Source organism: Maylandia zebra, linkage group LG12 (assembly GCF_041146795.1).
Source record: "Maylandia zebra isolate NMK-2024a linkage group LG12, Mzebra_GT3a, whole genome shotgun sequence".
Classification (NCBI taxonomy): domain Eukaryota; kingdom Metazoa; phylum Chordata; class Actinopteri; order Cichliformes; family Cichlidae; genus Maylandia; species Maylandia zebra.
The window spans coordinates 39,392,803-39,420,357 of NC_135178.1; the positions used below are offsets into that span (position 1 = coordinate 39,392,803).

General features: G+C 46.4%; 1 protein-coding gene across 5 annotated transcripts in view; it reads right to left on the reverse strand.

The window, feature by feature from the left end:
* Window positions 1-496: 496 nt before the first annotated feature.
* Window positions 497-27,555, reverse strand: part of LOC101480879 (dematin) — a 31,265-nt gene continuing 4,206 nt past the window's right edge. The window contains exons 2-17 of one of the 5 annotated variants that reach the window (XM_076891275.1): window positions 18,420-18,477; window positions 16,568-16,618; window positions 14,473-14,507; window positions 13,901-13,984; window positions 13,682-13,810; window positions 11,759-11,803; window positions 10,494-10,680; window positions 9,817-9,861; window positions 9,382-9,534; window positions 8,836-8,945; window positions 7,178-7,283; window positions 6,482-6,540; window positions 6,353-6,403; window positions 5,989-6,045; window positions 5,269-5,349; window positions 497-4,065 (exon numbers count right to left, since the gene is read on the reverse strand). In XM_076891275.1, the coding sequence (XP_076747390.1) occupies window positions 3,952-4,065; window positions 5,269-5,349; window positions 5,989-6,045; window positions 6,353-6,403; window positions 6,482-6,540; window positions 7,178-7,283; window positions 8,836-8,945; window positions 9,382-9,534; window positions 9,817-9,861; window positions 10,494-10,680; window positions 11,759-11,803; window positions 13,682-13,810; window positions 13,901-13,984; window positions 14,473-14,484 (1,233 nt within the window). In that variant the 5' untranslated portion in view covers window positions 14,485-14,507; window positions 16,568-16,618; window positions 18,420-18,477 and the 3' untranslated portion in view covers window positions 497-3,951. Of the gene's footprint in view, window positions 4,066-5,268; window positions 5,350-5,988; window positions 6,046-6,131; window positions 6,404-6,481; window positions 6,541-7,177; window positions 7,284-8,835; window positions 8,946-9,381; window positions 9,535-9,816; window positions 9,862-10,493; window positions 10,681-11,758; window positions 11,804-13,681; window positions 13,811-13,900; window positions 13,985-14,472; window positions 14,508-16,567; window positions 16,619-18,419; window positions 18,478-18,759; window positions 18,904-27,555 lie in introns of those variants that run through there. The other 4 variants (XM_076891271.1, XM_076891272.1, XM_076891273.1 and 1 more) reach the window with 4 other exon arrangements.

Below are 27,555 nucleotides of genomic sequence, written 5' to 3' on the forward strand. Positions count from 1 at the left end.
ACAGGAGCAAACTTGTTATTTCACTGAGTTACTGAGACCGTCTGTAAGCTGATATTTCCTCCCACACACGACCTCTGCAGCAGCTGTGCTGCTCTCACTCTCATTTATGTGATTAAACTCTTTGTACTTCTCTAATATTGTACTTTCATCTTCCTTTGTGAAGCGAGCCACTCTCCCAGTGCTCGTTTATGATCCAGTTGTGCCAAACGTCTATTTAACTGGCATCGCGTTCAAATGAGGCTCCTCCTCTGCATCTTTGGTGGGAGAGACGAGGACACAAGGAGAGGAGTCAAGTACACAAAAGGCACGACATGCATCTTGTCCCATCTGTTTTCACACTCTACTGGGCTCTACTGGACTGCCTACCAGTTAAATAGTGCTTACCTGGCACGCTAATCAAGTGCGGCTGACTCGCTGCTCGTTTAACACACTCAGATGTTTTTGTCTTAAAGAAACGTTTGCAGTGCAAAGACGACGTGAAGCCAGTGAAGCAGAGTTTTTTCTCCAAATAGAAATGCTCTTTATTGTAACTCCTGGTTAATCACTCACGTCACCATTCATCTGTTACAGCAGCTGCATCCACAGAAGAAAACAACAGCAACTAGCATGAAGTCATTCAGTGGTTCAGTATGTACAGCAGCAGGGCGGCTGCTCGTCAGCGAGTCTGACCTCTGACCTCTGGGCTCGTATTTCTCAAACTGCCGGAGGTACAATTCCCAACACGCGTCTGACTCTCATAATGAGTCCAAAGAAAAACAAGGATAAAAATATGTTAAATAGTTTTTTGGGTTATTGTAATTCTTCAGGTCGTTCTGCTCGCCGTGAGGTGAGAAACACGAGTCCAAAGAAGAGAAACTCAAACCCGTAACTACCAGCGTGTTTCAAAGAAAGCTAGAATAACATATGACATCATCATCCTGACATCACGCACGCAGCAGGTGAACGAGCAGAGACGCTGACGGGCGCTGAAGCCGCCCTGCGAGTCTAAAGAACTCAAGAAAAACAGAAAAAACACTTCAATGTACAAAAAAGAAAAACATGGAACAATCATGTGTCGTCACAGCAATCACTTCCTGTTTCTAACTACACAAACCAATCAGAGCGCGTCTGGGTGAACGGCGTCAGAATCATCCAGACAAAAGAAAAGTTAAAGAAAGAAAAGAGGAAATCATAAAGTGACCGATGCTCGCTCTGACACGTCTCACTTCTCCATCTGTTTTATCCTCAGTCTTTTATTTTATTGATCCACAGATACAGGAAGCAGCGAGGCAGACGTGATGGCGGGTGATGCAGGAAGTGGCGGTGGTGATTTCTTTTTAAAACTGATGCAGTGAGAGTGATCTGAGCTTAAACCTCACGCAGGGCGGAGCTACTGAACTCGGACTTGAAGGAACGAACGAGCTGAGACGTGAACGCCTCGTTTTTACATGCTTAGAATTATTATTATTATTATTATTGTTACTTTATTAAAGGAAAAAAGGCCTTAAAGCTTTAAGAATAAAAGACTGTTTTGCAAAAATTAGTCAGAAACCTCCCAGAGCCCAGCGAGCTCAGTTCAAACTATGTGAAACTGAAGATCAGTAAAAAGACTCTGATGGACGCTAACAGCAGACGAGCAGCAGCTTCATAAAGTCCTGATTTAATGACGAGCTCGTGTTGCTGATGTGAACGAGCTGCAATCACAAGTTTTCCAACAACAAAAATCAAACCCGTCCGAGTCTCAGGTGGCGGCTCTCAGCGGACACGGGTGGAGGGGACCTGATGCACCTGTCGGCAAGCGTGAAGCTCCCGAGTTATCACCGGGTCTATGTTCCCACGCCCACCTGTGACCGCATCGAGGCGCTGTCTAACCACGCCCACCTCTGCTCATTGGACGTCCTGCTCTGAAGTCTGACCCTCAGGCCTCTGGCGCTCTAAGCTGTGAAACAAACACAAATCAACTTTTCTTCAATGCAACAGTCAGCGGCTGGCACGCTGTGCTAGCACACAGCGACAGGGATGCTGCGTTTGGTCTCTGAGTTGTGGTTTAAGACAGAGTCATCACCATCGTACGTAGTCATCGTACGAATCCAGAAACACGTTTGATTTTTATTTGTTGCAGAACTTTGTGATTGCACCTCGTGGAGGGAGGAAATCCCCTCTCCTTTTCAGACCTGCTGGCCTTGATTTACCAACACATTAAAAATGATTTGTATACCACCGTTACGTCCGGTCCTGAGTCCAGCCCGCGCGGGTTTAACCACCTACAGCTGTGAAACATGCTGATATTCAGTGCAGCTGGTGGATGTTTCATTACATATATTTAACAAAGAGTGATGACGTCACACGTACGGAAGAGCTGAACTCGCCCGCCGTGTTCTCGTCAACATTCAGGATCTATCATTTCATTTTTAGTTAGACTCCATTAATAACAAACATGCCACTTTCTTTATGTAGGTTAAAAAATAGCTGCACATCATTTGGTCACTAAGCAACACTCGCAGACGCTGATTGGAGGAACCAGAGCCGTCAGAGCTCAGCCTGCACTGCAAACATCTCTCAGAAGTGTGTGTGTGTGTGTACACCTGTTTAGACATCTTTGTGAGGACAAAACCAGCATGTAACTATACTTGTGGAGATCAACAGCCTTTATGGGGACAAAGTGCCCGTCCCCGAGTTTAAAGGTGGTGTTTAGTGTCAGGGTCACAGTTAGGCATTCATTTCTGATGGTTAGCATTATGTCAATTAGATGTCCTCACTAAGATATGAAAACGTGTGTGTGTGTGTGTGTGTGTGTGTGTGTGTGTGGCAGTGGCTTCTGCTGAACTAGAAAGAAAAAAACTGGGAGGAGACGGTTTCATCGCAGCCAGCGGAGGCTGTGGATCAACGCATGATGAACGAGCTTCGAAGCAACCGGAGCCAACGAGAGGAGAAGAAAGGGACCACCCTTTGAGCTTAAAGGGGGCTCCTGATTGGATAGTCTGTCCCCAAACTCAGTCAGTAAGAGCTCCCCAGCTGTGAGGCGACTGTCAGCTGTACTGGGGGTCGGGTTGGGTGTGTCTATTACTTTAAGAAACTCATTAAAGTTTCAAAGTTTGTATTATTAGGGGCGTGGCCTCTTTGGTTGACAGAAAACTGCAGTTCCTGTAATCGCCACTTGAGGCAGAAATGACTTGTTCCTTTTAGTCAGCTTATGGTCTTTAATTAGCAGCTTCTTAGTACTTTTTAGCCTCATGTTCTCATATGATGGGCAGTAAAATCAGTCACTGTGTTTGTTTATGAACTCAGGTCAAGCTGAGCTTTTATATTATTATTTAATGTCTTCCACTTTTTGTTTTTTAAGGTCAAATAAAATTGTCTAAAGATGGTTTTTATATTTTGTTGTGATTAAACGACATGCTGACATCATCAACTAAACCACGCTGGGTTAGTTTGTGCGCCGGCCGCAGGTTTAAGGAGGGCGTTCAGTCTGTCATGACTGAAGTCGAGCGACTGCGATAAAACCGTCTGCTTGTTTTTCTCTTTGATGCTGGAAAGAAGTGCTGTCACTATGACATCATAGCTGGCTAAGCCAATAGGATTAATTCTTCGTATAAAGATTGCAACAGGTTTGTTTGTCAGTCCAGGAGCTGGCTCGGAGTCAGCAGGAATGTTGGCCGGTTGTCCGACTGTGGCTGGGATGCAGGGGTTCAGAGGGTCTTGTGAGAGCGCTGACCCATCACGAACCGCCACAGACCGCAGACTCATCCTCGTTCTGTGATGTATTATTTGTGCTCGCTCCGTCCTTCATCGCTAACGTTTTGCAGATAAACGGTGACGTTAATGTGTGCAGCACTCATGTTTCTCTGCAAACCTGAAGCCTCCTGAGGTGTCTAAAAACTGAAGTGAGGGTGTCGGCTGATGATGGCGCTCGGAGTCCGTTTGGTTCCGCGTCCCGCCGGCTGGAAGCGTGGGACTGTGAGGCGAGCAGCTTCAGAAGAGACAGACCTTTTTTTTCAGGTCGTTCCTCTTCCAGAGGGAGAGGCGATCGAACTGCTCGATGGACATCCCGAAAACACTGAAGAACTCCTCCTGAGAGAGGTGCCTCTGCAGGGCGAGAGACAGCCACAATCAGAGAGAGAGCGGGAACAAAGAAGGCACTTGTCATTTTTCACCCTGCACCGACCCCACGCTGCGTCTAAAACAACCCAAGGTCGTCGAGCATCAAAGAGTTTATTAACGAAGCTGCCAAATATTAAATATGATTCTAGCGTTGTGGTCCTAAACAGCCAGCGGTCGATCATCTGAGAATATTTAAAGATAAGAGGAAGAAACATTCTCGCTCAGTCAATTTCAATAAATGTTTAATTATATAAAACAGAATTTTCTGAGATGTGACGGCCCGCCCTGGACCCTGGATGACTCTGTCCGGTCTTTAAGTGATGACGTATGAACCCTGCTTTGGTCCGAGCTACTCTGAGTTTATGAAGGCTGTTGTGTTTTTAACATGTTTTGTATCTTGTTCTATTTAATCTGAAACAGTCAGTGATCACTGTCGGCTTCTCTCAGTTTTTATTGCCGCTAATCATTTTAAAGCTCAGTGTTTAAACCCTTCTGCTGTAACTACAGCCCCTGCAGCAGTACATTAATGACTAACCTCGTATTGTAGATGAATTATCTCAGTTGTTCTCCTGACTGAAGTTTGGTCCGTTTACAGCATCCTGCCTTGCGACTGTATTTGTCTCTAACCATCAGGAACCTTCACGTTAACTTTTATCGAGTGGAAAAGTGTTAGTGTTCATCCTCCAGCTTCACTGTGCTAATGTTATGCTAACATAGCTGTGTAGCTAGCGATCACGTAGCACAACATTATATACCAACTAGCCCAACTACAAACATCACTGCTGTTTAGTTTTCTGTCTTCATTTATGTTGGAAGTGATAGCAGAGCTGTACGTTTGAATTTTTCATAAATCTCTCAGTCAGAACATGCTATATCATGTTTAGCTGGAAGCTAGCGAGCTAACTTCCTGCTTTCATGGATGCCTGGATGTTAAACTTTGTTACACCTGGTAAAGCAGCAACACTGATCGTTTTATTAATGATGAAAGAATTTAGACAGTTTTTAACTCTCAGTGATGCTGCAGTGTTTGTGTGACTTTGGGACCTGAAGCGGAGTTTGGACCTGGAAACAGCTGATGACAGCAGACTAAAAGACCGGATATCGATAACGATGTGGTTTGATATCAGAACAGATTCAGCAGCTCGAGTCGTACCGACAGAGACTTGGTCTTGTTTGTCATTTTTTTACCTCCAGCTGTGTCCGATCCACACCGGGGGGCAGTTTGCTGCGTCCTCTGTGAGTCACCACCAGCACCTCGTAGGGATAAACCTGCACGCAGACACGCAGAGGAGACGTGACGTGAGAACCACATTGTCCTCGTGTCCCGCTGATGGGACGAAACAGCCTCACACATTTATCTGGGTGGCTGTAGCTCAGGTGGCAGAGCAGGTCAGCCACTAATCAGAAGGTCGGTGGTTCGATCCCAGGCTGCATCCTGGCTGCATGCCAAATGTCCTTGGGCAAGATACTAACCCCGTGTTTGCCTACTGGTGGTGGTCAGAGGGCCCGGTGGCGCCTGTGTCCGGCAGCCTCGCCTCTGTCAGTGCGCCCCAGGGCAGCTGTGGCTACAATGTAGCTTGCTATCGCCAGTGTGTGAATGTGTGTGTGAATGTGTGGATGACTGAATGTAGTGTAAAGCGCTTTGGGGTCCTATGGACTAGAAAAGCGCTATACAAATGCAGGCCATTTTACCATCTGCTTGCTGCGCCTGAGTTATGTGGAAACAGGACATGTTTAATACATCCGCCCTGCTCATTCCATATTCTTATTCTATAAGGGCAGCTTTGCACAAGTGACAGTTCATAATAATCCTTCTTTATCTCACACTGACGCTCAGAGATACCCTCTATGACATCATAAAGATCCAAGAGTAGCTTGGCAGAGCTTCGGCAGCTCTACTTTCTGTACCTTGTGCTCCAGCATGCTGGGGAGAGAGTTCCCTCTGTCCATCCTCGAGTCCCCGTTCTGACACAAAAACAAACAGTATGTTGAACACCGGCACCAATTATTCATCAGGAGTTTCTGCAAACAAGGTTAAAATAATGGAAAGTGTACCTGAAGCCCTGCAGAGACACAAAGAGACACAAACAGTTTCATTATTTTCTGTTACGAGTTCACTGATGCAGGAAAAAAGTCGAGTCTGAGAATGGACGTTTTGTGCTGATGTACAAGTTCAATTTTCAGCACAAAATGCTAAAATACTTCACAGGTGTAGTTTTACAGGTGTACAACTACACCTGTAAAATCCTGAACCTGAGCTTTAATGACGGACGTTTGTACCTGCAGCAGGTTTCTCCGAGGAGCTGAACTCGGCCGAGCGCAGCTGCAAACAAACACAAACAGATTGTTGTCTTCGCTCGACTTCGTTGTCAAACCTCACAGCGAGTGTGCGGATACTCACCCTGGACAGGCCGCTCTTAGAGGGCGCTGGGAAATACACGGACCTGGAGGCGTTGGACCCTGCAGAGCAGAGGGGAGGGACTGTGAGGGGGAAAGGAAACGCTACACAACATGTGCATCAGTCCTTCCACCTGGAGATGTTTTGTTCTGAAAGGTCACGACAGTCACCTGTGACCAGGTGACATCACTTCCTGTTTCCACGATGCATCATGATGCCTTCACTGAAATCTGAACCTGAAACACTAAAACTGCAGTTTTTTAATTTGCACCAAAAGTTACAACAACTGATAAACTTTAAAAATGTTTTGCTGTTTAGAAATTTTACTTCCTCGTTCACTTTACTTTCTGAAAAGTGACGCTCATAAAATCAGAAGAATTTCAGGTTCAGATACTTTTACTAACAGTGCTTAGACTCCTTCGACTTTGCAAATTTTCTTCGTATTAAATGATATTTTTGTGGTTTTGTGACGTCTTTGTCACCATGAGTGACTATTGGTCTCCACAAAGTAGTGGTAGAATAGTTATGTTAAGCTATAAAGTTTATGTCTTGCATATTTTCCACAACCAAACCCATAATCACATACTGTGTATTATCTTACTTATTTTATATTTCTTTGTGTTTTATTTGTATTTTTTGTATTTTCTTTCTGAAATCTGTACCTAACGCAAAAAATATCAAGTGTGTGTGTGTGTGTACCGGCGTTGTGGCTGCGCTCTGGTAAAGAGCGGGTTTTCCTCCTCAGAGGCGCTGCAGACTTCTCCAGCTCCTCCTTCAGGATGATTTTGCCCAGATTAGACTGAATCTGACACGAGACAGAAACAGAAGACGACTTGTAGTTGTAAAAAGCATAATAATATATTAAGTAAATGGCCTGCGTTTGTATAGCGCTTTACTTAATCCCTGTGGACCCTAAAGCACTTTACACTACATCCACCCATTCACACACTGGTGATGGCAGCTACATTGTAGCCACAGCCACCCTGGGGCGCACTGACAGAGGCGAGGCTGCCGGACACTGGCGCCACCGGGCCTGACCACCACCAGTAGGCAACGGGTGAAGTGTCTTGCCCAAGGACACAACGACCGAGACCGTCAGAGCCGGGGCTCGAACCGGCAACCTTCCAATTACAAGAGGAACTGCCAGCTCTTGAGCCACGATCGCCCCGTAATCCAAAGTATTCAGAATACGTTACTCTCATTGAGTAACGTAACGGAATATGTTACAGAATACATTTTGGGGCATGTAATCTGTAATCTGTAGTGGAATACATTTTAAAAGTAACCTTCCCAACATCTGCACATGTCTGAGAAAGACAATAATAATGAAAAATGCATCGAGCAGTTTCACGCAGGGATCGTTTTCCTTCCACCGAAGCAGACCCTTCAGCATCGAGCTAACACGCGATAAGAGCTGAAGAGGACGAAACATCAACCTCCAGGTCTGAAGAATCACGCTGCAGCTCCTCTGGTGTCCAGCAGGGGGCGCAGTGTCCCAGAGACTCCCATGTTAAACATGCTCACAGCCTGATACACCGACTCTTCTGTCTCTGTGGGGGATTTCCTCCTTCATAACAGCTGTTTATTACTCACCTGTTTAAATCCTATTAAGGCTTAAAGTTTGAGGGGCGTGGCCTGTTTGACTGACAGGTGAATGGTGACACAGGTGACTGTAGCTGCTAGCTGTCTGCTAAGCTTCACCTGAACGGGACCTCTGTGTTTTAATGACATCATGTGACCAATAACATGGCTGCTGTGAGGTCACAGCAGACTGAGCTCAGCTGTTGGGAGAAATTCGAGGATTTGACTGAGTAGCGGGTCTCTGTGTTTGACTCCGCCCTCCAGCTTCTCGTGGTCACATCTCGTTTTTAAAAAGGCGAAAGAGGAGCCAACGTTAGACAGCAAAATGCAAAGTGCCCAGAACAACGGCTCGTGTTCATCTTTTGTATACAGTCTGTGGGACGTGCAGAGTGACACAGCCGATTCTGCAAACAGACGTTTCTGACGGAGCTGAAGTGCTCTTCAGGAAAAACGTGGCTTTTATTTTGAAATGAGCCGTGCCTCTAAAGGATACACACGACAGTGAAAGCACATTTAAAGCTGTTTAACCCGTGCACAGATTATCTCTGCACACATTCAGATCTCCATGATGAAGTCAGTGTTTTCAGTCTCCCACCAACCAAACAGCAGCTGACGCAGCAGCAGTCCTCATGCTTTATTCATCGTACTGTCAGAGTTTTTAAAAGCAGCTTCTTGTTTCCTGCTTTTCTGACAGTGAAGGTGATTTTTGGTGATTCCTGACCAACTTCAAACTGCTGCAGCTCATCTGCACCTGCAGCTGGCTCCGGGTCTCCCACCTTGTTCAGCTCTTGCTTCTGAAGCTTTCTGAGTCCCCACAGCTCATCATCCAGCTCTCCATCCTCCTCCTCCTCGACTTTCTGCTCCTTCCTCTTCCATTCCTTTTCTGCTGAGAGGAGAGGAGTTATGGAAAGGAGAGAAGAAGAGAGGAGCCAAGGGAACAGTGAGACGAATACGTGACAAGAAGCAGGAATAATCAGGATTTAAAGCCAGACGTGATTTTTAGATGAAAACCTGGAAAATCCCACTTTCGTAATGAGCTGTAAATGTAGCACAAGGTGCGTCTCATTGATCAGAGTGTGTGTATGTATGCATTTGTTTAAACATCATTGTGAGGACCAGAAATTGCCATGCAACTATAGTTGTGGGGACTAAATGCTGACGAGTCTGAAGCATGTTTGAGGCTCAAAGTGTAAGTGTCAGAGTTACAGTTAGGCCAGAGTGAGCGGCTAGCATCGTGTCACTTAGATGTCCTCACTAAGATATGAAAGCACGAGTGTGTGTGTGTGTGTGTGTGTGTGTGTGTGTGTGTGTTTGGGTCATACCAATCACGGCCAGCGAGGGGGGGCAGGGCCAGTAGTCGGTCTCGATCTTGGAGGGCTGGTTCGGGTCTGGAGGCTGAGCTGCAGGAAACTTTGAAGACTCGATGATCAAATCCTCGATGTGTTTCCCCTGAGGGACCGAAGAGGACGACACATCTGTGCACACACACACACACACACACACACACACATGCACACACACACACACACACACACACACACACACACACACACACACACATGCACACACACACACACACACACACACACACACACACACACATGCACAGTGCATGTTAAAGCAGATTAAACACAGTGAAAGGCGGCGTGCTGTTCACAGGACAGCAGCTGACCCACATTCACTCTGTTTTCATTATGTTCAGCGATACATTTATTGCAGCTTTTATTCTGAAATCGATTTGAAGCTCAGTGACTCACCCTGTTTGTAGATGGGAGGCTTCTTGTAGATGTTGGTACCATTTTCTGAAAACAATAAAATCACATGCGTGACACCTGTGCTCTTCTTTGCTTGCTAAACAATAATTACTGGTTCACAGGGTGAACATGAGCTCCAGAGGACGGCACATCTGGGACTTGTTGCACTTCTTGGGTCTGACTGAGTTTCAGGTGCAGATCTTTTCGTTGGTTAATGACGTGTGGTCCAAGTATCACAGCACACCTGACTGGTGGTGCATGTACGGTGCAAACTGGACTCTCTTAGTCAGCACAGTGGGACATAGAGAACTCCAGATGTGGACCAAACGTCATCAGCATCTGGAGGCGGTCTGTGTGCACAAACTCTAATTCAGTTTCACTGCTCACAAATCAACTAATAATCCCAATAGTTGTCTTTTCTGGTCCTGACATTAGCGGCTAACACGTCTCAGACGTGGATGCTGTGCTGACGAATCACTGAAGCTCATCTGGGAATCTCTGAATTTCTCGTTGTAGCCCCTCCCACAGGGTAAACACACGTGTTTGAAGAAATAAGTCACCTGATGGAGATGCTGTTGCTAACTGGGTGAAAACCTAGCTGATGGAGCTACATCTGCACCCTTCAGTACTGTTCCCCACAGTCAGTGGGGTGAGTCTGGCTTGTGGAAGCTCGTGTTTACCTGGCCTGTGGAAATGCTGCACGGTGCTCTTCACAGTACCAGACGAGTGTGCGTTGGGTGTGGTTGGTGTGTTTGGCGTTGACGGGGTGTGTGTGCTGTGGGTTCTGGTGCTCGGGATGGTGGAACCAGGCGAGGACCCTCCAGGTGATCGGCTCTCGAGCCACTCCCTTGTCTCCTTGGACAGATTCTGGAAACACGGAGGACGGTATTTTAAAAGCGTGTCGGTGGGGAAATGTGAAGGCAGAGCCGGTGATCCTCCTCAGAACCTTCTAATGAACATGCAGGGCATCCCCATGAGGACTTTCTAAGACATGATGCCAACTGCATCGATACGACCATCAAAGCAAGACCTCCTCCATTACTACCACTACTTAATGGTCCTCAATCAGAATTGGAGGCCTCTTGAACCTTTACAGAGTAAACCTTGAAGACACGGTCGTCCCTCATTAACCAAAGAACCTCTTTTAGTGTTAGTAGAAGCACCTAAGAGACCTTTAGGATCTCCTGATTGATAACTAGAGCCTCGTTTAAAGATAACTTATGAGAAACTACTTCACATGACTTCAACCTCCTCGAGGATTCCTTGAACTAACACTTTACAGCCTTAAAAGAAACGCAGTGACTCTTAGGACGCCCCTCGTCAATGCTCTAAATGACCAACAGAGTCAGTGTGAAGAAGAGCTACCCAAAATATGACTCTAAGTAATCTGAGTATGCCTGGAAGGATGCCGTCCGAACCGATTACTGCAGCCTCGTAAGCCTCAAACAAAGAACTTCACACACATCATCCCTAAACTGTTCGAAAGGTTGTTTAGAAGCTGAAACCTGTAAAAGAAGCATCAAACCTTCTCAGTGACCGCTGGGATGTATACGACCTCCTCGCTGACATCATCATTTCTCAGGTTCCACTATGTTCCTGACTACAACCTCGTTAAACATGCCAACAGAACCACATTAATGTTGAGATGCTTCAGCGTCAGGATCACTTTCACAGAAGCTGGTCTGAGACAACAACAGGACGATGTTGTGCTAATAACAACCCATCACAGTCACACGCCCACAAAGCATCTGAGATCTGCTTCTGTCATGAGACCCTATATTGTCTGCATTTCCATATCTCACTTTCATTGTAGGGCTCTGATCTGACCTTTGACCTCATCACTAGTGCTTGTTTTGTTGCAGAGGTCTCTGAGTGTAAACAGGAAGAAACTAATATAAACTATATGATGATATGTAAAGAAAGAATGGGGGGGGGGGGGTCTTACCTCTGGGGAGGGAGGAGGAGAGATGGAGCGAGGAGACAAGGACCTCTGGGGAGAAAAAAGCAAAAATAGATGAAACGCTCGAAGCTAAAAATAAATTCAGAGAATGAAGACGAAGCTCCACAAACACAAACTCTGCTTCTGACACTGAAGTCGTTTCTTTTTTTTAAACGATTTCACCAAATGTCAATTCTAGAGGATTACATTGCAATTTACACTTTGACCTGAAGGTGGCAGTGTTCTTTACACCCAACGATTAAATCCAGACACAGAAATGCTTCACGGTAACGTGATGTGAAGCATAAATCAGAGAAGCATTTGTTTAGAGTAAAGAAAGAGTTGGATGATGACAGCAGTGCAGACGAAGACCTGAAGCTCCGAAATCAGATTCCTTAAAAGAATTCAGTCTTTGCACTTAAACAGTGGCCACAAGGCTCCCAGCAGGGGGCGCATTTAGGTAAATGTGCATTTATATGCAGATGATCAACATTTAGCATTTAGCTCTTTGTTGAAGTCTCCTCCTTCGGCTGGCTCTGCTGTTAAAAACAAACGGGAGCTTTTTCAGGGGAGACCTGTGCAGTCTGAATGCTGTGACAACAGCTGCAGCAAAGCAAACGTGTGTCATGAGCTTAAAAAGTGCCTTTTGTTTGTTTCAGTCATCAGTCTGCAGTAACCACAAGACTGTGACTGAAATCACTGATCGCTGTGCTGGACAGTCAAAAACAGGAAAACAACCGAAAACCCCACAAAACAGATGAAAGAAGGTGCAGCACACAAAACACAAAAAGCATTCTGACACACAATCTCTCTTTGTCTGACCCAATCTGCACCACAAAATACAGACACACACACACACACACACTGGGCTCAGCTGTTTTCATGAGCTGTCAGCTCTCTAAGCAGCAGATTGATGTCCGTGTTTGCAGCCAGACGCAGAGCTAACCAGCCGACTGTCAGAGCAGCGACCTGCTGCCACGCCGTCTGGTTTCCACGACTCCGGCTCTGCGCTGAGCTACAAAGGTCCCGGAAGCACCGAGAAGAAACTATGGAACAACAGGACTTTACAAGCTGCCCGACCCTGTAGATGCTAAATGCTTCTGTAGCATTTAGCTACACATAAACATCTGATCACACGCTGCATTATAAGGACAGTGAAACCAGCAGGATCTGCACTTTACTTAGTTTTTAGTAAATTTGCACCATTTAAATAACTCAAAGTTAAATAATAGCTTCTACAAACGCCTGCTCATTCAGAATTAAGACTTCTAATCCGTCTCAGTCGTCTCTGAGCTGCATGTCGGAGCCGTGCTGCTTGTGAAAAGTCAAACCAGCAACCAAAAGATGCACTAAGGACATCTGAGCTTTAGTATCTGTAGCTGTGAAGAAGAAACAGTCACGATGACTAAACAATGATACGACCACCGCCCGCTCCAGAGTCTCCTCCCGTCAGACCCACCGGCTGCAGTTCACCTAGGGGGCGCCCACGAGACAGTCCTCACTAAAAAGGAGTGAATGAAGCTAAACAGCTAAAATAATCATTAAGACAAAAAACAACAACAAATAATTTTGTCTTGTTTTGTTTTACAAATCCAGCATCAGTGATGTGCTTCAGTTTTACAGGATGATATTAAGATCTGACTGTATTTAAACGCCTGCTTTGAAACAATAACTCCAGCACGCGTGCAGAAGACGCAGCTGACTGTGGCGGTTGGTTGCAGTGACGTTAGAACACGCTAATAATGACAAACTGGAGCTATCGGCTCCACCTCTTCAGCTGAAACAGGATAATATTAGAGAACATGTTTCCAGGCCAGAGCTCCACACGGTGCCTCATCTAAACAGCGCCCCCATCAGGCAGGACGTCCAGAGAGCACCAGTGTAGCTGTCAGCAGGAATCTCTAAACTATGACCGGAGGGAGACGTCACCTCCAGAGGACTGTAGCTGTAGTGCGGCTGGTAGATCATCAGATCGGGTCTCTCGATGTCCAGGATGGCTTTGTCTCTCGGTAAGGCTGCCAAGTCCTTATAGCCGATAACCCCGTCCTCCACTCTGGCCTGGGGAGAGGGGGGGGGGGGGATTACAGATTATTACCTCCAGATTAATCTGAAGGGTACGAGAGCGTGATCACGGTGTGTTTATCTCACCACGATGGCAGCAGCAGGGGATCCTGGGACGCCGGTGCCTCTGAGCGACAACACACTCCCCGGAGACGTCTGCGCCAGCTGCTGCTAACACACACACACACACACACACACACACACACACACACACACACACACACACACACGCTTGTTCTTGTGTCTTTGTAAGGACTATTACTGCCTCTTACCCAGAGCCTAACTTGAACCTTTCCTTCCTAAAGGAGCAGGAGAAACGTCCTCACTGTTCTGCTTCTTCTGTCAGCTTTATTATTTCCAAGCTGGAATTGTTCTGTGACTTTATTTGTTAAATTAAAAACCACCCCAGATGTAAATCCTCCCTTCAGCATCGCCTCCTCGTGCACCTCTGGACTTCAACACCAAACATCGACTCATCTTTGAGCTGACACGCTTCTCATGTGGAGGAACATCATTACTGAACCTCCAGGAGGACGCTTGTTGGTTTTTATTGTTGAGCATCGTGATCATTCAGCAGAAACATCGTCACGCTGCAGCATTTCAACAACACGCCCCCCCTCCCCCCCGACAACTATCAGCAAAAGAAAGGTGTGGTTTACCTTGGGCATCATCCTGACTACTGATTGGTCAGTTCCTGAAGGAGACACACAAAACATGATGTTAAATAAAGAATAACAAGTCAGACGTTTCAGCATGACAAAGCAGGAGAGGCCAGAAAGAGTGAGGCATCATGGGAAACTTTCCACCAACCTTTCTCACATCAACACGTGTATCAGCTGCTCTGGTCCACACATGAAACATGAGTCTGACAACAATCTCCTTTTTTGTTCTTTTACTGTGTGCTGCTGTGCATCAGTGTTTCTGTCTGTGATAGAAAGGCCCACACTGAGCAGAGCCTCGCGCTGACACGAACAGTAGATTGACTGTGTGCACGTTAGCATATGCTACTTCCGGTGTGGAAACTCCTGTGGGGAGCTTTGTTTCCGGTGTCGTATTCGCGCCTGGTTTACGGTCCAAAACAAGTTAAGCAAATGAATGAATCAAGCGGCGATTTACATTTCTATAGATGTCTCGGGCATTTACCCAACATATCTGTAAATGATGTTCATCGACTTGTCGATATTTTTCCCCGCGCCTCAGAGCAAAAGAGAAAAGGATTCAAATGTTATATTTCTCAGCTGTCCCTCGTTTATCGCGGGTGTTATGTTCTAAAAATAACCAGCGAGAGGTGAAATCAAGGAGCCGATTTTATTTTTGACGGTGCAAAACGTTTGGTGGACATCGTGGACATACAGCACTGCACTGCAGAGTCACACTGCTAGCATCGATGCAGCGATTCTGTGCTGTACAGGAGAGACAGAGGAGATCGTCTGCAGCGATCAGGACGCAATGTGACGTAAAAAAATAAGCAAACTTGCACTAAAAAATCTGAAACAGCGAGGTGAAAGGTGAAGCGCGTTATAGCGAGGGACCGCTGTAATTTTGAAGGTAAGTCACAACATACCCTTCCTACATACTAATGTATAGAAACCATTACAATCATTCATTTTGTGTGGCTTTTTTCACGGTTTGTTAACATGCTGTGTAGGTGTGTACTGGACTAGCTGATATCGACATAACGGGAAACATCTGGTTTGACTATTCTTCACCTGTAGTTTGAATGCTGAACATTTGCCTGTTTGAATCATGAGACCAGTCACTATACAGAGATGTGCTTCTGCATGTGGACGATGTGTCTTCTGCTGCAGTGATGCAGTTCTGCTTGTGTTGAGTGATGTAAACAGCTGATGATCTAAACGCTTTAAACTGATCATTAGATTTTTTATGACACAACAGCGGTGAGAGTTCCCACCTTCTCTTTGTAACTTAACGCCATCTTTCCATTTTCAAGTTTTGGACATGATTGTGGAGGATATATCTTTGCAGAAGCGATTGACCGCAAAGTAAAGCTACCGGAAATGTACAACCCCACATCCGGTCTCAAACCAGGAAGTTAGCATTTTCTCGTGCACAGGGTCAATAACTCCCGGCGTGGGGAACGCCTCCACGTGTCAGGGCTGTGAGACAAAAACCATACGAGGGCACGAGATTCACACCTCGTTTCTTATTTGTGACCCTGTGGATCCTTCTCTATCCTGTCCTGGGCCTTGGTGCATCCCTCATCCTCCGGCTAAAACAAGACACCTCCCAATTTCCAGAAAACCTGCAGAGGGGCTCATATCTAATGATTAAGCCTTATAAATCAGGGAAATGCAGAAAAAGACGCTAAAGAAACAAACATGGCTCTGAAAGCCATTCAGACTCACTGCTCACCAGCCGTTATCTGTTTAACAGCAGCCTTCACAGAGCATGTGCAGGAGACCGCTGTGCTACAGCTGCCAGGCTGACCACACCCAGGGCCTCTGCACTGAGATCACAAATGAAATGAGCTCTAAATGACGGCGTGCTGTCAGATTACTGACACTCAGCGCTCTGCAGCAGCTGCAGGGTTTCCAGTCCGGCATTGTCTGACGTGGCCGACGGACACAAAGGGATTATTCCAGAGTCCACAGCTTTGTCACACACACACAAACACATGAGCAAGGAAACCTGGGTAACAAGCGGTCAGCCAGCAGAGTGTGTGTGTGTGTGTGTGTGTGTGTGTGTGTGTGTGTGTGTGTGTGTGTGTGTGTGTGTGTGTGTGTGTGTGGTTACCTCAGGGAGATAAAGGGATCATGTCTGTTCGTCTTCGGGTCTCTTCAGCACCTGAAACACAAACAGAGGTGTCGCTGGGACAAACTCATGATCATAATATTAACACTTTATTTTTTACTGGTTCTCACCAATATAATCAGATGCAGCAGGAAACTAAACAGTGAGACTTTTATACGTTTCTAAATCTGTAAATTAACACGTGAAGTTCTCGGATTGAATAATAACAAAAAGTTAGTTTTAAATAAGTATTCTTAATCTTTATCAGCAGTTTCAAAACTATAAAATGACATTTTTGTCAACATTTACTCAGTTTGTCACCAGTTACGTCAGACATGATTCAGACTTTCACATTTCTAAATCATTTCTGAAGAAGTTTCTGGAAGTTTTCACGTCCTCTACCCTTCTGTCCTTCAGAGTTGAAAATCCTCTGCTGTTGTTCTGTCCCATTAAACTCAGCTTAAGTTGGGTTTAAAGTCAGAACAGAATCAGGTACAAAGAGCTGTTCCAGACGCTGCCCTGGTTCCTGGGATAATCCACAGCAGTGTTGACGATGGAGGATTTGAAGCCCGTTTTAAGCCCACGTCACGGTCTGTGTGACCATCCAGCTGTTGTCTCTACATTTGTGTCTCCACGTTACAACATGTATCATTTGTATACCTGTTACAGTGCTGCTGCACTCTTGGGTCTCTGTTGAAAGGAGGTTTGTGATGTGAACGAGACTTTGAGCTGAATCAATAAAGACGTATCGTGTGTCTCTATGATGGGATTCACAGATTTTGTTCAGACAGGGCGATCTCTGACCCATCCTCCCTCCCAGTATTGATCTCTGCTGGTGTCCAGTATCACTGATGATGATGAATAAGCAGAGTGAAACCAGGCAGGGACCTCTGGGCCTGAATGAAGCTAACGCTGGAGCATCAAATCCTGCAGTTCCTCCAGCATCCAGCAGGGGCGGCAGTGAGTCAGTCCCATACTCATGTTAAAACTTTACAGCAGAAACAAACATGTTTACAGCTGGATACACAAACTGTTTGTCTCTGTGGACAGTTTCCTCCTTCGTGACACCTGTTTGACTCACCTGTTTGAATCGTACTGAGGCTTAAAGTTAGGGGCGTGGCCTCTTTGGCTGACAGGTGGCTGTAGCTGCAAGCTGTCTGCTAGCTTCACCTGAACTGGACCTGTGGACTGTGTTCGTGCTGTTGGAGCCTTTTGGAGCTTTTTAATGACATCATGTGACCAATAATATGGCTGCTAACAGAGCGTCCAGGAAGGCGGAGCTCTGGTTCCTTTGACATAAATTCTAGGATTTTCATTGGATGTTGGTGTTTAGAGGGTATCTGAGTCTGTGTGATGCTCCCATTCAAAGCTGGATGCAGTTTGATAACCAAGCTGTTGCTTGTTGTTCACTCTCTGACCTTCATTTATTAAAAAGCAAATTCAAGGCAAGAAAGAGATCAGTGTCTCTGGAGAGAGTTTAATTACAGTCTAGGACTCCTGGTGATCAATACTGTGATCAATAAGGTGAAGGAGTCAGGTATCAGCTCAGTCAGTGCGTGCTGATCACTGTGATGGATCTGACAACTGGTGGTGGTCAGAGGGCCCGGTGGCGCCAGTGTCCGGCAGCCTCGCCTCTGTCAGTGCGCCCCAGGGTGGCTGTGGCTACAATGTAGCTGCCATCACCAGTGTGTGAATGTGTGTGTGACTGAATGTAGTGTGAAGCGCTTTGGGGTCCTTAGGGACTAGAAAAGCGCTATACAAATGCAGGCCATTTACCATTTACCTCAGTAATAAACTGCCAGACACGTCAGACCAGCAACAATTTAAAGATCTTTATTAAAAAACATCAACTTACATGTTCGATTTCTGCCGATTTCCTTCTCAGGACCACGAATCCATCAGCTCAGCGTCTCCTGGAACAAAACCAAAGATGTGATTTCAGAAGAAGCAGCAGAAACAAGAGAGAACGACACAAATGAGCCTGAGAGCTCCGAGGACGGACAGCCTCCTTCAGATTCACGTGTTTGCAGCAGACAGGTGAGCGCAGGCCTGGCGGCAGGTGAGGGGCTAAGAATAGAAATGCAGCCAGTTCATGTGTGACCCATCATCGGGGGAAAGTCCTCCGAATATCTGAATGGACCTCTGAGCAGAGGCGGAGCTTCACGCTGAGGCTCTGCATCTATTTTCAGACTCACGTTGTGTCGTTGCTAAGCGATGATGCGGGCAGGTGATGAACTTTGAAATGAAATCCTCGAAGACGGCCTGCTGTCCTACCGTGGGTGCAGACAGCGAACGCAGCCTCCTGCGGGCTGAGGGGGAGTTTCTTTTGCTCTGCAGGTCTGCCGGGACACACAGGAGATAACTCAGAGGAATGCTGGGAGATATCTAGGGGTTGCTAGGTTACCGCACATGGCCGTCCAATCGTCTGGCACAAATGTGGGAGAGAGAAACAAAGAGATGCTGCACCAACGCGGACCGCCCACCATCGGACCACCGTGACACAGCAGGGGTCACGGCCTCAGGTAAACCCCACCCGGCCGCTCTGCCTGAGAGCTTAAACTAAGTTCCTGCAGAGAGTCCAAGAAAACCGCCTCCTGCATCTGTTTGTCTTTACTTCCCTTCATCTGGATGGAAAACACGACGAGAGGAAGGGGAGCACACGCTCCTCAGCTCGCACCAGAGACTGGCACAGCAGATGTCACACACGTTACTGACACCGAAACAATCGCATTAATCCACAGATACGAACGTTAGCTGTCCTCTCATCAACATCAGCGACCTGAGCGGGCCGCCGCAGGACTGTGAGCTGGTGCTAAATGTGGCGGCGTCGGAGCTGTGAGACGCCTCGAAGCAACGAGGCAACAGAAGAATTCAGACTGTAGGAAAACTTCTGCTTGTCTTACTGAGGACTTTTAGGTGAATGCAGCACCGAGCAGCAACCCGGCTCACATAAAAGATGCTGTCGGCACAAATGGCAGGTTTAGATGTGCATCGCAGGACCGCTTGTTCTCCGGGGCCCAGTTTGTTTGTAATAAGCCGGTGACCGGCACTAACGACCCCCTCAGAGAAATCAGCCCAATAATTTACATCCAAACACAAAGAGTCAGAGAAGAAGAGACGACCGCTGAGGTCAGCGAGCCGGTGACTTTGTTTCTCGTTTCCAGACAAATCGTTAAACGTCTGCAGAGCGCGAGAAAGAAGAAACGAGTGCACAGAAGCGCGTCTGTAATATTTAATGGAATAAATGTTTCTACAGCATCTCTTTATGTCACTGGAGCCATTTTTAAGCCCAGAGCTGCAGAGGATCATCTCAGTGATGCTAATTATTAATGACCTGTTAGTGACTGTTCATACAGCCAGGACCACAAATATGTGGACACTGAAGGCTGCAGTTTGACATGCGTGTGTTTAACATGAACACAGGTATGAATCCAACACTGTGGACTCTGCGTTGGTTCTCCAGCTTCCTCCATCAGAATCCTGCATTTCTGTTGTTGGTCTTAAAGAAAAGCATATTCTTATGAAGGCACGTGATGCACTCACCTGCTGCTCAAATCTGTTTGAGAGTGGTGGCCAATCAGTAGAAATGTGGCTTAAAGGGGGAGGAGCTAAAACAGCTTGTTTCAGACAGAAGACCACTGGCAGGCTTATTTTGAGCTGTGCAGTCAGAAATAAACAACAAACACATCCACCAACTACAAACAACTCAAAGGAACTACTTCCTGTCTGAACTTTTAAGGCAATGACACAAATAAATGTGTAAAAGAACCACATGAAGAGTCCCATGCATTTGGTGCACAAAACAATCCAATCGAAAGCTGCAGTTTCAGAGCCACACCGACGACCCTCCTCGTGTCGAGTCGTGATGCAGGAAGTGGGTCAGACACTGAAAAGTGCCGAGTCACAGCTTCACGGTCCTCAAACATCCACTGAGCTCTCAGTGAAAGAAGTCGGACTCTACACGTCAGCAGATACACCAACTCATCTAACAGAGAAGAAGACGTGTTTAAAGAGGATTCAGAGACTGAGCAGCAACTTCAGGGCTAAAGAATGAAACCAACACTGAAGCACCAAAACCTGCAGTTCCTCTGACGTGCAGCAGGGGCAGCAGCGAGTCAGTCCCATAGACTCCCATGTTAAACAGCCTGATACACAGACTGGCACCTCACAAAACTTGCGACACGGCGTAACTCGGCTCATAACCGTAGCACGTGGGAGCAGTGTGCTCACGTGATAGAGCGGCTGTGTGTGTTTGTAGCCTCAAACCAGCATTTCATCTCCGAGGAAGTGATCCCAGAGAGAAGTAAAGCAACTGTGTAAGTTCGTCTCTGAATGTTTGTAAAGCATTCCCACGTAAAGCTTAACAACCGATATATGGAGCGACTGCCTCTTCTTGCTGCTACTTCAATCATGAAACTGATCAATGATCAGCTGATCGTCTCTCTTCATTGTTTTTGGCCCACTTTGCACCAGAAAGAGGAAACCAGCGGCTGAACAACAGCAGCACGTTTAAGCTTGATCAGCTGTTGTTAGAATTTATTTAATATTACTTTCTACACCAGGATCTTTTTCTACAGCTGACGCTGGTAACTGTGCAGGGGCGGATCTAGCAAAGTTTAGCCAGGGGGGCCGATAGGGCATTAACAGGGAAAAGGGGGCACAAAGACATACTTTTCTTTCTTATTCTCATTTAAAATGTCGAGCTTTTAATAAATAATTATCTGACACCCAAAGTTTTAATCTGATGTATAGAAGTCCATTACTGTATATAGTAACTGTTAAGTCTAATATACCCTAGTAAGCTATAGTACTTTTTCCTTTGGGAAGGTACCATCTGTGCAGTTCTGTAGAAGAAAGATGTTGAATCTATTTAATTATTCTTGAAAAATAATTGATTTCTGTGCATTTTTCCACACCGCATCAAATTAAAGTTGATTACGTCGATTAAGCATCATGAGGTGGAGTTTTTTTGCTGGGAGTTTGCAACCCTATTAGTCAGGTTGTTTAATATTTCTGCTAAGTACTCTTTAAAACACCAGAATAGGAAGGATGGAGCAGGTTTAAGTTTATTAGATTGATCAGTTTTGCTGAACTATGAAATATTTTGGGTGCAGTGTATTTTTTACATGCAGGTATAACAGAATAGCTTTAGTGTTTTTTTTAACTTGAGTTTGAACTTATACAAAATGTGGCAAGATATTAAAAAAACTGTTTTATTGATTAAAAAACACACTAAATTGGATTCATATCGGCAGCGGCAGATATCCAAATTTATGATATCGGTGTCGGACATAAAAAAGTGGTATCGTGCCATCTCTAACCAGAACCAACAGTCACTTGTGAGGACACAAGTTTGAAGCCTTTTTGAGGCTCAGAATGTGGTTTTAGTGTCACAATTAAGTCATGGTCAGGTTTATGGTTGGGCATTCATTTTTAATGGTTAGGGTAAGGGGCTAGGGAAAGCATTATGGTAAATAACCTGTATTTGTACAGCGCTTTACACATTCAGTCATTCACACACTGGGGATGGCAAGCTGTCAATGAAGGTCCTCACTAAGATAGCTGAACAGGCTTGTGTGTGTGTGTGTGTGTGTGTGTTGGCAGCGTCTTATCTCCGCTCACAGAGACGTGACCACACCCAGCCTATCATCGTTTATGTAACGGCTGCTCTCATTGGCCGATGCGGATGACATCACAGTGTCTGTGGCGTGTTTGATCTGACAGGAAGTTTAAACGTTTCTTTATTTCCAGCAGAAGAAGAGATGAAATCAGCTGTTTTTGTTGCGTCTTCACGTCAAAGTTTGGATTCGTTTTCCTGATAAACTAATAAAACCAAACAGGAAACGCTGGTTTTTACGGCGCCCCGCCAGCGTCTGTCTCGCCTCCGATCCTCGTGAGGTTTCTGAGGCGGAGATTTGACACTCTGCCCCGAACAGACCCAGACTCATCCTTCCTTCCTCCCTCCCTTTCCTATTCCCTTCTTCATTTCATCTTCTTGTTTTTTGCCAAATCTCTACCATTCATGCTTCCTTTTTATTTCCTACATCCTTTCTCCCTTCTCCAACATTTTGTTTTTGTCCCCTTTCTTTCCTTGCTTCATATCCTTTACTTATTCCCTACCACTTCCTTTCATCCCTTCTTCTGTCAGATCTATTCGTGTGTCTTTATGCAGGCTCTGTCCTTCCTTCCTTGCTTCCTTGCTAGTGTCTCTTTTTTCCTCACTTCCTTCTCTCGCTACCTTCCTCCCTCCTTTCCTTTTAATCTCTTCCTTAAAGTTTTCTATTTCCTTTCCAAACTTCTGTTTCCTTCGTTATATCTCTCATTCTTTCCTTACCACCTTTCCTTCCATTCTCTTTTTTCCACCCTGTTCCCTCTCTCCTTCTTTGATTCTTTAACTGTTTCCTTCCCTCTCTACTCTCTTATTTCCTTCTTTGTCACCTTTATCCATTTCCTACCTCCTTCCTTTCTTTTCCCTTGCCTTGCTTATCTCCCTTCCTCTCCATGCTTCCTGTTTCCATCCCTCCTGTCCTAGTTTCCTTTCCTTTAACATTAACTCGTTCCTTCTGTCCTTCTCTCTCGCTGTTTTAAGGAAGCCATATTTTATTTGATCATGTGACAGGTTTGATTTGCAGCTGTGTGGAATAAAAACAGGTCACTGTGAAGCGTCGGGGTCGTTCTGAACGTGTTGTTCTGAAGCTCGCCCGGCTGCAGGATATCAGCCGACACTTAAAATTCCTGCAGCCTAAAGGCCTGCAGCTCCGCCCCCTGCCTCATCCTCACAGCATCGACAGCCCCCCGTCGCCTCCTCGGCCCCCTGCTGCACTCGCAGATAAGAGCCGAGGCCTCCGTCGTGGTATTAAAGGACCAGGCTGCACTTTTACAACCCGAGGATTAAACTGGAGCCCAGAACACCACAACACGTCCCTGAAGTCACGTTAGGCGTCAGGAGCCCCGCCCCCTGACTCAGACCCTCAGAGGGTGACAGCTGGAAGCTGCTGCTTCACAGTAATACAACGAGACAATCAGACGAGCTCCCGAGAGCGAGCACTTGGTGAGAGTAGGAACAAAAAACTGGAGCACGCTCAGGGAGGGGCGGGGCCATCTGCTGTGACAGGTTCAGGGTCATGCTGCACACCTAACCTGCTCTGATCTGAGGTCAGAGGTCAGCAGGTACAAAACCACCGCCGGCTGACCAATCAGATCTCTGGAAAATCGAAGGCTCCCTCAGACCTCAGCGCGCTGACAGTGACAGCTCTGCAGTGTTTGTCTGCGCTCAAGGCGATGGCCTCACGCCGCGAAGCAACGAGAAGACAATGAATCAAACTCCTCACCATCACTGAACAGACCGGCGTCCAGCGTCTCTGCGGCAGACGCAGGGGAGGAGCTGAAGCTGCAACACAAACCTTCAGATTAGAGCGAACGCAGCCGTTAGCTCACAGCTGCACCTCCAGCAGGTTCCTGTACGCGCTGCAGCAAAGCCCCAAACTTTCTGTTGTATAACATGAGTGAAGATGACTCATGTGTCCAGAAATAGAGAAGAAGAGCGCCCACGCAGCACGGCGAGGCGTTCAGGGACTCTACGAGCATACGGGACGCCTCTGAGGACTCCACAGACTAGCGTGCGCCTCTGGATATGTGAAAGATTTACAGACGCAGATGATTTTCCACCAAGAGCCCAAAAACCACGACAGCAGGAGAATGTTAACTGCACGAGACACACACGAGCAGCCACGCTCAGCGCACACACGGTCGTGTATGACTGAAACACAGTGTTACGTCCCCACATGAAAGCTAGAAGAGTCATCAAGGTGACTCCAGAAGAAGAAAATGCCGACCTCCGAGCGGGAGCTCAGAACAGTTTATTTTATTGGGATTCCATAATGTTGATTGGAGGATGTGGAAGTCTTCTGTGAAGCTTTTCCTGACCGAGAAGAGCGACCACATCCGAGGCTGGGATTTTTTGTTCACGTTACCCAGTCACCTTATGTAAACTGGAGGGTTTTTGTGTTTATGAGGACTATTTTGAGGGGGAGAAAAAAAGCTAAATGTTCTTTATATGTTTGTATAATTGTTGTAATAGCAAAAACACATTCACTGCATATAAGCTTTGTTTATATTTGCAGCACCCATAAAAAGATGCAGTGCTTGGTTTGAGATATTGAATTTAATCAATTATAAAATAATACAAATCTTATCTCTTAATTTCTTTGTTATTCAAATGATCTGCGACAGGATATATGTGTATAAAAAAGAGCAAGAGAGGAGGAGGCGGAGAAAAACACCACGCCCACACAAGGGCAGTATCAGGGGGCCCAGCTAGGGCCGTAACAGCCCCTCCATAAATACAAACCAGTGGTCTGTCACAGAATGTCCTACCCAACTTTTAAACATATCACTTACCATGCACCATAATAACGGTTAGGCATAGCCTGCCAAAACTGACCTTTTTGATGGGTCGATGGCTCAAGTCCCTCAAAATAGTGTCCAAAGCGACAGCCAGGTGTGTTTTGAGCCTTCACATATGGAGAACCCAGCGAACAGCTAAAAGGCCTTTCACTTTTCAGACGCTTCTTCGCTAGGTCAGGGCGACAGGTATGCTGGTTAGCCAGAGGTGCAGGTTTGAATGTTTGTGTTGTACACAGTGTGTCACACTGCAGGTCATCTGGACCTGAAAGATTGTCAACAGGTGGCATCTCATAATTAGGTGACCTCTGACATTCACCAAATGACACCACTGAGCAATTATGCTCCAATTGTTGCCTAGGACTGGCAACTTTGCCCGTTTGTGAACCACAGTTCACTCTTTTGAAAGCAGATCGATTTTGCTTTGAGTTGGCTTTTGAACAGTGAGCAGGTTTGTGGCAAAAGAAACAGCTTTATTCTGGATCTTGAAACCATGCCTGCATTAGCTTCGTTAGCAGGCACACTCCAGCCCTCGAGACTGTCTGTTTCTGTTTGTAGGTCTTACAATTTGCTACTAAATGGCCAGATTTAAAACAGTAAAAACATTTCCGGTCTGACCTGGGACGAGGCCCAGGCACCTCCCCCCTCGTGCCTTGTTCACCACTAGCACCGCTAGCCTTCGCTAGTGTGTCGCGTCGCTCTTGCTTAACGACACTGGCTTTATGGACGAGTGCGAACTCGTCAGCCAGTGTCGCGGCCTGCTGCAAAGTGGAGACTTTCTGTTCGTTCAGATATACCGCCATCCGCTCGGAGATGCAGTTTTTAAATTCCTCAATGAGAATTAACTCCCGTACCGAAACTAGGTCTGCAGATTTACAGGCCATACACCTTCGGCCAAAGAGGACACTCTTTTCCCTCGCAAAATCCAGGAAGGATTGACCCTGCAGCTTTTTCCAACCCCCGAAATCGCTGCCTATAAGCCTCGGGGACTAGTTCGTAGGCCAACAGGATTGCACTTTTCAGTTTGTCGTAATCCAAACTGCACTCAGCGGACAACGAGGAACAAACTTCTTGTGCCTTGCCCACCAGCTTGCACTGCAGCAGGATGACCAACGCATCCCGCGGCCAACGCAAGGCTGTCGCTATCCGCTCAAATGATTCAAAATAAATCTCCACCTCCGTGTCACAAAATACAGGGACCAGACGACTATTCATTCCTACATCAAACTGTACCTCTGTCTGTGACAGCAAAGCCGCCACAGGAGGGGAGGAGGCCTGCTGGAGTTCCAGCTGTCGTAGCTTGACCTTAGTCTTCGCCTCCACCTTCTTCAGCTCAACCTCCCTAGCCCTAGCCAGTTCCGCGTCCAAACGCCTAAGCTCTATCTCCCTTTTCAGCTGGAACTCTCTCTCAAGCCCCTCCTTTTCCAGCTGGAGACGAGCCAGATGGACTTTGAGCCTAGCATCCTGCTTAGAACCCTCTGATGACTGGGTGGAGAGCAGATCAAAACGGGGCAGCGTCATTGGCCCGCCCTCGGGCAGCCCCTGGCCCACAGGTGTAGACACTGACAGATCTACCGCCTGGCTTGGAACCTGAGGCGCTGCACTTCGTCCAGCCGGACCAGGTGTGCTCGGGGGTTCTCGCCTTACAACTAGTGATGTGACGTTCTGTATCGAGGCTTCGAAGCTTGTGTCGAGTAATGGAGGGGGCGTTTCCGCGATGCGCGTATCGAGGCTTGCTTCATTTATGGGAGGAGCTGAAAATGATGACGTCCGAAGCCTCGCTGCCCGGCTGTACCACGTGACTGGTTCATGAAGTGGTTCGAACTTTGCCGCGAGCTATGACAGCGATATAAACCCCTCAGACTTCATTCAAAATGTGGGTGTTTGATGGAGAGTTGCGGTTAGTGAGAGTTTGGAGACAGTTTGGAGGTTTATGAGAGTGAGGAGAGAAAGTCAGGAGAGAATGGAGCCAGCTCAGAAGAGGAGGATGTCCTCCCCTGTGTGGGAACATTTTGATCTTATTCCTCCCAACAAGGTATGTAAATTTCTACAGAAGATGCATTTTCATAATACTGATGGTGCAATACAATTTATGTTAAGCTGTCTTGACTTTTGTACAAGGTGAAGTGTTTGCTATGTGCCAGGGAGCTGGGATATAACAACAACACCTCATCCATGCTTAGGCACTACAGAGCTTTGCATGAGAATAAGAGGAACACCGATTGTGGAGCAAGACCAGGTGAGCCATCAAATGCAATGATAATATAGCATGCTGTAATGTTACTAAATGATATAACAATATTATACAACTGTTATAAGTTACGTGTGTGATATTTATATTTGTGCTTTATCTTTATTGTCTTTCCTCAGGAGAACAATCTCAAATAGATGAAGACCTGGTTACCATGGTGATTGAGGACTCCCAGCCATTTAGCATTGTGGAGGACAAAGGATGTAAAAGATTTGTTAAATCGTTAAATCCTAGCTATGTTCTCCCCACTAAAGGTTGTAGAAGCAGTGAAAATTTAGTTTTTACTGAATAAAATGTGAACAGGCAGGACTGAGGCTCAAAGCCTCAGTGTGTAGCT